Source organism: Telopea speciosissima, chromosome 11 (genome assembly GCF_018873765.1).
Source record: "Telopea speciosissima isolate NSW1024214 ecotype Mountain lineage chromosome 11, Tspe_v1, whole genome shotgun sequence".
In the NCBI taxonomy this organism is placed as follows: domain Eukaryota; kingdom Viridiplantae; phylum Streptophyta; class Magnoliopsida; order Proteales; family Proteaceae; genus Telopea; species Telopea speciosissima.
Window position 1 is genome coordinate 4,992,438 of NC_057926.1, and position 8,499 is coordinate 5,000,936.

The 8,499-nt window shown below is 38.9% G+C and overlaps 1 protein-coding gene across 2 annotated transcripts; it reads right to left on the reverse strand.

Annotated features, from left to right (window-relative positions):
* Window positions 1–1,184: 1,184 nt before the first annotated feature.
* On the reverse strand, window positions 1,185–6,790 carry LOC122646551 (N6-mAMP deaminase). Of its 2 annotated transcripts, none has more exons than XM_043840123.1 (11): window positions 6,619–6,790; window positions 6,182–6,252; window positions 4,367–4,458; window positions 4,221–4,280; window positions 3,897–4,127; window positions 3,735–3,811; window positions 3,569–3,638; window positions 3,356–3,469; window positions 1,875–1,941; window positions 1,590–1,694; window positions 1,185–1,474 (listed from the first exon to the last, which is right to left on the reverse strand). In XM_043840123.1, the coding sequence occupies exons 1-11, from the start codon at window positions 6,693–6,695 to the stop codon at window positions 1,455–1,457; spliced, it is 984 nt and encodes a 327-aa protein (XP_043696058.1). In that variant the 5' UTR covers window positions 6,696–6,790; the 3' UTR covers window positions 1,185–1,454. The 2 variants fall into 2 exon arrangements, with proteins under 2 accessions (XP_043696058.1, XP_043696057.1); XM_043840122.1 differs by having other exon boundaries at window positions 1,185–1,500; window positions 6,619–6,789.
* Between the last annotated feature and the right edge of the window lie 1,709 nt (window positions 6,791–8,499).

Consider the following 8,499-nt stretch of genomic DNA (forward strand, 5'->3'; position numbering starts at 1 on the left):
GCAGTTACAAACCCCATCAGCATGCATGAATGAGAGAAGCACTATATAAATGGTATTCTATGAGATTCGTACGTTTACAAGATCAAATAACTGGCATTCCTCCCAAACGTGCACATTCTCATTGAAGTAACCAGAAAAATGTCATCAAGAGAAGATATTTTTCTTGTTTTCCAAACTCCAAAGTTACATTTTTTTCTTTTTCTCTTTCTGCTTCAAAGAATCGAGCTATTTTGCTATCTTGTCTGTTGCCATTGCTTTTAAAAATGAAGAGGCACAGAAAGCAATTTCTTGAACAAGATTCAATTTTTTGCCTCCCAACACATAGAAACTGTTTCCCACAGTGTATCCAAGCACCACCTTACCTAAACATTAAATGTTAGTCCTAAAGTTGCAAGGCCTCAGATTCTCCCAGCATATGACTGGCTGAACCTAATATCAAGCTTTAAATAGAGGGTATAAAAAATAAGTGCAACATTTCTGAAACACAATGTAGAACCACAACATAATTAATTATTCCCATCTGTAAGAAATATTTTGTTGAGAAATGATTTTTCTGCAACCCAAACTGTCAAATCATCGTCTCCAGAGAACAGCTAAATCTCAGATAAATAATGCATGATAAAATATCAAGAAGGGGAAACTAAAATAGGATAACCATGCAGTGTCAGTTCAAAGTTATAATCTGATTTACTATACAGCGGTACAATTACACTTGCAATGAAAAATATATTAGTTTCAACAGAGGGAAAAAAAATTTCAAACAAACAAACAAGAGGGGGGTTATTGGTTTAGCTGTTTTCCCTATTTGATGAATTGGAAATTTGGAATATGAAGCGGAAAGAGCTTAAGCAGGTACAGGTAGCACAGTTTTTGCCGAACTTGACCTTTGGAGGTTAGGTTTTCCGCCATTGCATGCAGATGAAGGAAGATTTCATCCTCTAACCCCAGGCAACATTTGCAATTTGGCCAGATTAGAGTAGAGCAGACCAGTAAAAGGCTTGATTGGGATACCAAAAAGAGAGATCTGCTTGTAGAGCTGAGCAACCAAAGCTTGTTTTGAAACATTGGACCAAAAATGCCTCTCATTGACAGGCTCCCTATAACACTTCCTTAATGTTCATCCTCTACTATCTCAGTTAGCTCAAGGATTATTACAAAATTTTAATGAAGAAAATTCTGAACACTAAATAAATGCCAGGTGGAAATCCATATGCTCGAAATTGTTTTCATTAGAATAATCCATTATAGTCTAATACAAAACCTCATAATCAGAGGCATGTTCTACTATTACTAGAACAGAATCAAAAATCGTGTCTTTTATCAGAGATATGCTGCCTATTGACATACAACATGCTGCATTTACATTCTCATGAAATCACAATCCCAGCTTTTTAACAGTCGAATCAAAGATTTCCCTTAGATCCTTCTTCACTCCATCATCAGCAAATGCATATTCAATAGCATCCCTTCCCAGCTGAAATATTTCTCTCTTGCCAAGACCTTGGTGGTAGACAGAAAAAAAGTCAAGAAGTGGAGATAAATCAACTAAAATATACTAAATTTCTCAACACTTGGAAAATATTACATACCAAATGAAGCTGCTGCAATGCTGTACTCACGGGAAAGACTGGTTGAGAAAACCCCTGTGTCATCAGTGCACAAAACTAATGGGTGCTTTGCGTTGTAAAGATCGGCTGCAAAACAAATCAGTTGTGTTACTTGAAAAAACCAGGGCTTTAGATAGCAATGAAAGAACGCAATCGTACTGGTTAGGAAAATGAACCTTGCAATCAATAAGCCATCTGTTTAAACCCCGTCCCCCCACCCCACCCATTTAAACAAAACACATATCCAGACACAGTGGAATAGCTAACCAAAATGATGAATGTCAAAGGAACAGATGGTTTCAGTTCTGATGTTGGATGTCAAACAAATCTCAACCTGCAAGATCCACCAAATGGTTATATCATAAGCATCACTGCTGGAAGAAGAAACTATTACTATATCTGGAGTTCAGGACAGGATGACACCATATGTGATTCCATACTACTTTACGGCAAACATGAATGGTTAGGGGTGGCAACTGGCAATAGCCAACACAACCTATTAAATTCATGTCCGGGTTTGGGTAGTTTTGGGTTTGGGTCAATTCCATGTCGCCACAATATCAAACACAAAAAAGAAAGGGATTAATGGTGTTGAACCAACCAAACTGAAAATGAACTATGTTAGTATTTTAACAGGTTTTCTTTTTCACCTTGTTTCATCATTGTTATAGTATTCTGTGTCAATTCGTGATGTTGTTTTGCATCAACCCAAATATAACTTTGTTTAGAAACATATCCTGTTCAAGTTGGGAGGAACTTCTTCAGGTTGTGTGGGTTCACCCGCTTGACCCAATTTGTTTTGGTCTGTGTTCGGGTCAAATCATTTTGTGTTATGCTTCTGTCTTGAGTCTTGACACAACCATTCCTCACTACCTATTGTACCACCATTACTTTGCCATAAGAAGGGCAATATTTTAATAACTAACCAGATATTGGATCATTTTGGCTTGACAATCGGCATTTTAATGGCTCCGACATCCAATCCAATGGTCTGAACAATTCAATAAGCTAACATAGGGAATATTCTAAGATTTAATACATCTTCTGAAAGTTGTTTTATGACAAGAATGATGTTAGACAAGTGATCAAGGCATTAATAAGTGGTTTTCAAGGTCTTGATTGATCAACCTCATAATATATTAAAATTTGTTCAGACCTAAGGGTCAATGGTTTGACCAGTGTGGTAATTACTGACTATCTAAACCAATAGTCTATGAGGACATCATGAAGTATGTGCTATGTACATTCTAAAATGAGGATCTTCCAATAAATTAATGATGCAAAATAAATTCTCTACAACCCAAAGAGATCTAGTTCATTTGAAGGTCCGTATTTTATAGAGCATGAGAAAGTGACATCTAAAATACAGTGGTATAAGACTATATGATCATTAGCTTTATATGAAATTATGTACTATTAAAAATATAAAATATGCATACAAAATGCAATATACTCTATGCAATGTATTAGGTAGAAGATGCTCGGGACTTTGGAGGGGGAGAAGGGCAAGGGAGGCAAGTGGGAGACTGGGAGGGAGGACAACTCGAACTGCAAAGGCTGTCCCACTTCCCAAAAGATTAATCGCCCATGCCCCCCCACCCCCCGGATCCACACCCATTTAGACAACCTTCACCCCATTTAACCTCTCCAGAATGCTGCTAATGCCTAGGTGATGGGTAGAGAGCACAGCTTCCCTCTAGACTTGAAATAGTTAATTTGTGCAGAATTTAACACCCATAATTTCAAACCGGAATTTTGGATGACTTCAGCTTTCTCCAGTCCTCCTCTTGAAGGCAACAGGCATGGCCAATTCTGTGGGGAAGAAAATCCAACATTGCTTGGACTTCCTTCTGATTAGGCACCTACAAGTACTAACTACTAGTCAGTCCAATTCTGAAAATGACAAAGTATGGTTTGGAAATTGGATGTAGGGCTGGACCCCCTATGACAGCCTGACAGACCTCACCACAATGAAGTGTAATAGAAAGACCTTGTTCCCTGGCAAATTTTAACGCTGGCAAGAATGTTTCCCTGCCATAGACCACAAGGACAATTGAAATATGTAAATTTTTCTAATACACATGAACTATTTACTGCTCTTTAACACTGGCAGATGTCAGAAGTTACCATTCCCCTACAACAGGATTGCCAGAAAGGTCAATACCAACTACCCCAAGATCCCTCATTTCCAGTGCTAGTTGAACCTGCCGAAGAAGATAACAGTCTAAATTTTAGAAACACTGAAGACAACAGGCTTATAGACTTAACAACTTTTAACATCTAATATACAGTTTCCATTGCTGCTGCAGTGGTTTCACGACGATCAATGCTGAGAAGAAGGCGAACATATATCTTTCTTCTTGTTGGGTCGTTACAAGAATCATTGATAGTGGGAGATATGGAGATTTCTGTTCTTCCACAAGCAGGAGTAAAAACAACATTAACTGCATCAATGCTCCTCAGACCATTTATCACAGCTTCCATGTAAGAGCGTTTGCTCATCCCTTTTGATTCATTCTTCTGCATCAAAGAAACCCCAGTGTGTTTGTTCTATCATTCAACACTACTTGCTAAATAGGACCAACAATAATAGGCTCAATCACTTTGAAGTACCTTAGGTGTTGTCCTTAGCTCTAGATAGACAGTGTTCTCAGCAGCAAAGTCTTCAACAACCTGTTTAGTGAAACAATGATTAAACCAACTTGCAGAGAGACCTCACAAGTCACAACAAAGTTTTTAGGACTGGAATGTTATCATACTTCTTTAGTGATTCGTGTGACAGTCGCATGATCAGTGGTAAGTATATGGATAAGATCAAACAACTTGAAGCACTCAGGCAAAGATCGGTCATCTGCACGAAAATATCGCTTAAAAGAGAAGACAGCTTCAGCAACAAAGGAAGAACAACTTTCCATTATTATAATTCATAAAAGTACTTCTCGTAACAACCAACATTTTACACTCTGGTCTATAAACTTAGAAAGTAAATGAATCATCTTCAATCTGCAGTTTAGGACCAGATGGAATGAAACTCATGTTGTGCTTTCACAGCATTTGGACTCATCATTTGATTTGCCGGGAGTGGAGTCATCAAAAAAGTCAATATGAGATTTGAAATGTGATACTTATAGGAATTTAATAAATAAAATCACTGCAACATTGCTATTTGCAATGTGGTAACAACTCCAGTTCAGAAGATGGACTGACGTTCCCAAAAATTTCAAACACCAATATAATTTCCACTGAAAAGAAAAAGGAAACAAAGAAAAAATAAATTATATGATATCATTCCATATGGATTCAACATTCCAGCTTTAAATGATTTTAATTTGAGAAGGAAAAGTCTTTCAAGTACCTCATCAAGGCAGCCTTTCCTTGATGGCCAACCAAGCTTATGCCATGGGGAGGGTTGATTTGACCTTTCTGCATTCTGGATAGATACAGTTCTGCCTTTGCCATTATACAGTTCTGTCTTTGCCATTATTCAAATTTCAAAATCAGATTCAACTGTTTACCACCACCAACCCCCATGAATTGCCATCTTTTGCTCATACTTTTATCCATCTTTTTCTTCTTCTTTTTTTCCTTTTTGAAGGAAGGTAAGCACCTTATTTCACTAACTACCAAATATTTGACTTGTCAACGATTTTTCAAAACTTCACTTCACCATGTAGACCAACAACTTTTAACTTGAAACTTGACACATGAAGAAGGGAAACTCAAACAAACCAGTCCACAAATTTGGACCCAACTTAATCTGCCCCATGGTGGATATTAGGGCCGACCTAGGATGCTACCCTTAGCAAAGAAACCAGGAAATTATTGCCCTTCTAGAAATACATGCCCCATAGTATTACATAACGAATTTTCCACTAAAACATATAATTTTTAATCAACTTTACACTGACAGAAAGATATTGATCCAGCCCATAAAGGGGATGAATAGTAGTCATAGGTCATTTTTGTTTCATTTTTCAGAAAGATGGAGATTCTATTTCAATCCATGGGTATAATATTGGCTTTAATCTATATAAATTTTTAAGGGTTCTCAGAGAACTTGACTGTTTTTACTAAATCCAACTTTTGATATCTACAGTGCAAATTTTTGCTATTTAAGTGAATTCAAATTTTACCATTTATGCTAAGTATGAAAACTACTTCTCATAGTAATTGAAATTTTACTATTTCTACAAGTTTAGAATTTTGACTAGGAAATAGACTGAAGGTTCAAGTAGCTCGGGCGAAAGTAATCTACAGTATTATTATTATTTCCTTTTGAGCAACCATCGAACCTAATATGTTTACGAATCCCCAATCCCAGAATATTTTTTTCCTCAAAGGAAAAGAACCATTTTTGTCCCTGCTTTCTCTTTGCAAGATGCCAAAAGGCAGCATTATCTCATTATCCCTGCTTGACCCTGCTACTGATAGAATTAAGTTTTCCCTAGCAATCCTAAATCATACTGTAGGAGAATTGACAATTTTACATGCTCCACATCAACAATACAAACATATGTAGATGTTATCATGTAAAAGAAATAAAAAAAGGTAAAGAGTCAAGAAAATGTGAGTACCTTTCATGATCACATGTTCCACATCAGCGAAAACTAGGACACCCTTGTCTCCCAGAACTCTAGCAAGTTCACTACAAAAAAGAAATTGAGCCTTAAGTAAATCATAACCACACAAAGAGCATATAAAATCCTTTTCAAGTATGATTTCGGGCAGAAGTCTAACAAATTCGGTGAAACGAAACAGAAGCAAATATATTTGAGAAAAGTACTCATAGACGACCAACGAAAGGATATACCTTCAAAATTCAAATGAAGCATTGGGTCACATTGAAAAAAAATGAGATACAGACGTAAACATTTTCAATAAATTACAACAATAAAGAAAAGGGAAAGATAAATGAAGAAACCCATCAGAAAAATAAGCAGCGAAAGAGAGAGAGAGAAAGAGATGATAGAGTAATCGTCAATTCGGAAACAAGAAAAACAGAGAAGCTTACAGTAACGTGGAATTTCTTATGGAGCCATTGAGGTGAGCGTGGAGTTCGATTTTTGGCAGTAAGAACCAACTCTCCATCTCTCTCTCTCTCTCTCTCTCTCTCTCTCTCTCTCTCGCTACTCGCTAACACAGAAGAAGGCAGGAGAAGTTATACTACTTCTGGGACAGAGTTCACCCTCCTCTGGGTTCTGAAAAGACCCTTTTTCCAATCAAGAAATCTATAGAAACCCCCTTCGCTCACAGCACGTGAGTAATCAACATCAGCCTGCCAAAGAGTCAAGTCTCGCTGGCAACAAAAAGCTGCTTTTTCTTTTTTTTAATGAGATCCTGCTGTATGCCCATAGATGCGGCCAGGGTGGGAGAGTGAGGAGAATTCAAACCAACGACCTCTCCCTTAGACTGACTTACGCTGGGTCGTACTACACTGGCAGCCACCACCACGTCAAGATTAAAGACTGTCAATTTGGGTTTGGAACCGGAACCGTTTTGCTAAAACTCGGAACCAATCTATCTCATTATTGAATGGGATGATTCTGAGAGTTGGATTTGGGATCGATTATTAAATGAGACAGGATAATTATAAGACGATTTTCCTAATAGATCTAGAACCAAAACCTAATAAGAAATCGATTAAAACCAAAACCATTAGAACCGTTTAAAATGCCTATTAAATGGATGGTGGGAGAATCGTCTTCTATGGGTATCGGGAGGGTATTTTGGAACATATAAAAATTTTAGGAGGGATTTGTGAACCTTAGGATGGTGGGTGAATCATTCTCTATGGGTAAAAGAAAACTTTGTCTAAAACAAATATTGTTGTGCATATATACGGGGAGTCGATGGGGTATTTTCTAGAACCTGCTAAGTCTATCTCTCTCCAACCTCTTATGAAATGACATATATGATCCCCACTGTACAAGGAGAGATAGATACAAGAGGTGTTAGTGTACGACTGTATGCTACTGTCAATGTTCTTTTTTCTTTTTATTTTATTTTCTTTTATTTCTTTTTGATATCTTCAAGGATCGAGTTTTCCCATACTCGTACTCTGTTGCATATATCCTAGCTAGGAAGGCCATGTCCATCATGTGCAAGACAGATTGACCGTTTACCATTCTGTGGCTTCATACCCTTTGCCTAAATGAAGCCACTGGCTGTACACATGCTTTTAATCAATAAATTTATTAATTATCAAAAAAAAAAAAAATTTCCCATACTCGTGATTCCCTTGACCAAGGGATTATTGACCTATATGGTAAGGGGGAGATACGTACAATCATAAATGGTTATACGGTTTCTTCATCATACGGTGAAGGAAAACTTTCTCTTATGCCCAATATGTTAAATAATTTAAGGGAAAGTATTTCTTGTCTAGATCGTAGCCTATGCCAACATGAATCACCAAATGAGTGCCCCCATAAAGGAATCTGATACATCCAATATTCACAGGGCCAATCAACGACCGCCACGTGTCATAGACGACCCGCTCCATAGCCAAGGGGAACGAACCGGAGTCCCGGCACCATTCGGGGCGGCCACTACTCGGCGCGGCCACACATCCGGGCGCGGCCTCGGGCGCGGCCTCCTCACGAGGCGCGGCCTCCTCACGCCTCACCCAGCGCGGCCTCACCCAGCGCGGCCTCCTCAGCGGCCTCACCTAGGCGCGGCCTCACCCAGCGCGCCTCACCCGCGCGGCCTCACCTCACGGCCTCACCTAGCGGCCTCACCAGCGCGGCCTCACCCCAGCGCGGCCTCCTCACCGGGCGCGGCCTCACCCAGCAAAGATCATGGGCACCGAGGTGGGGGCCACCCATCTACGACCCCGATCGTATCGCTAAGACTCATGTCACTACCAGGACTCTAGACCCTTAGAGGTCACGTC

What these genes read in the sequence shown, in the direction of transcription:
- LOC122646551 (XM_043840122.1), bottom strand. Translation starts at nt 6,695, where the DNA reads ATGGAGAGTTGGTTCTTACTGCCAAAAATCGAACTCCACGCTCACCTC. An exon ending in TCACACGAATCACTAAAGAA is followed by an intron (nt 4,281 to 4,366) that starts GTATGATAACAT and finishes TTCACTAAACAG; the next exon opens with GTTGTTGAAGACTTTGCTGC. An exon ending in AGCTAAGGACAACACCTAAG is followed by an intron (nt 4,128 to 4,220) that starts GTACTTCAAAGT and finishes TCTTTGATGCAG; the next exon opens with AAGAATGAATCAAAAGGGAT.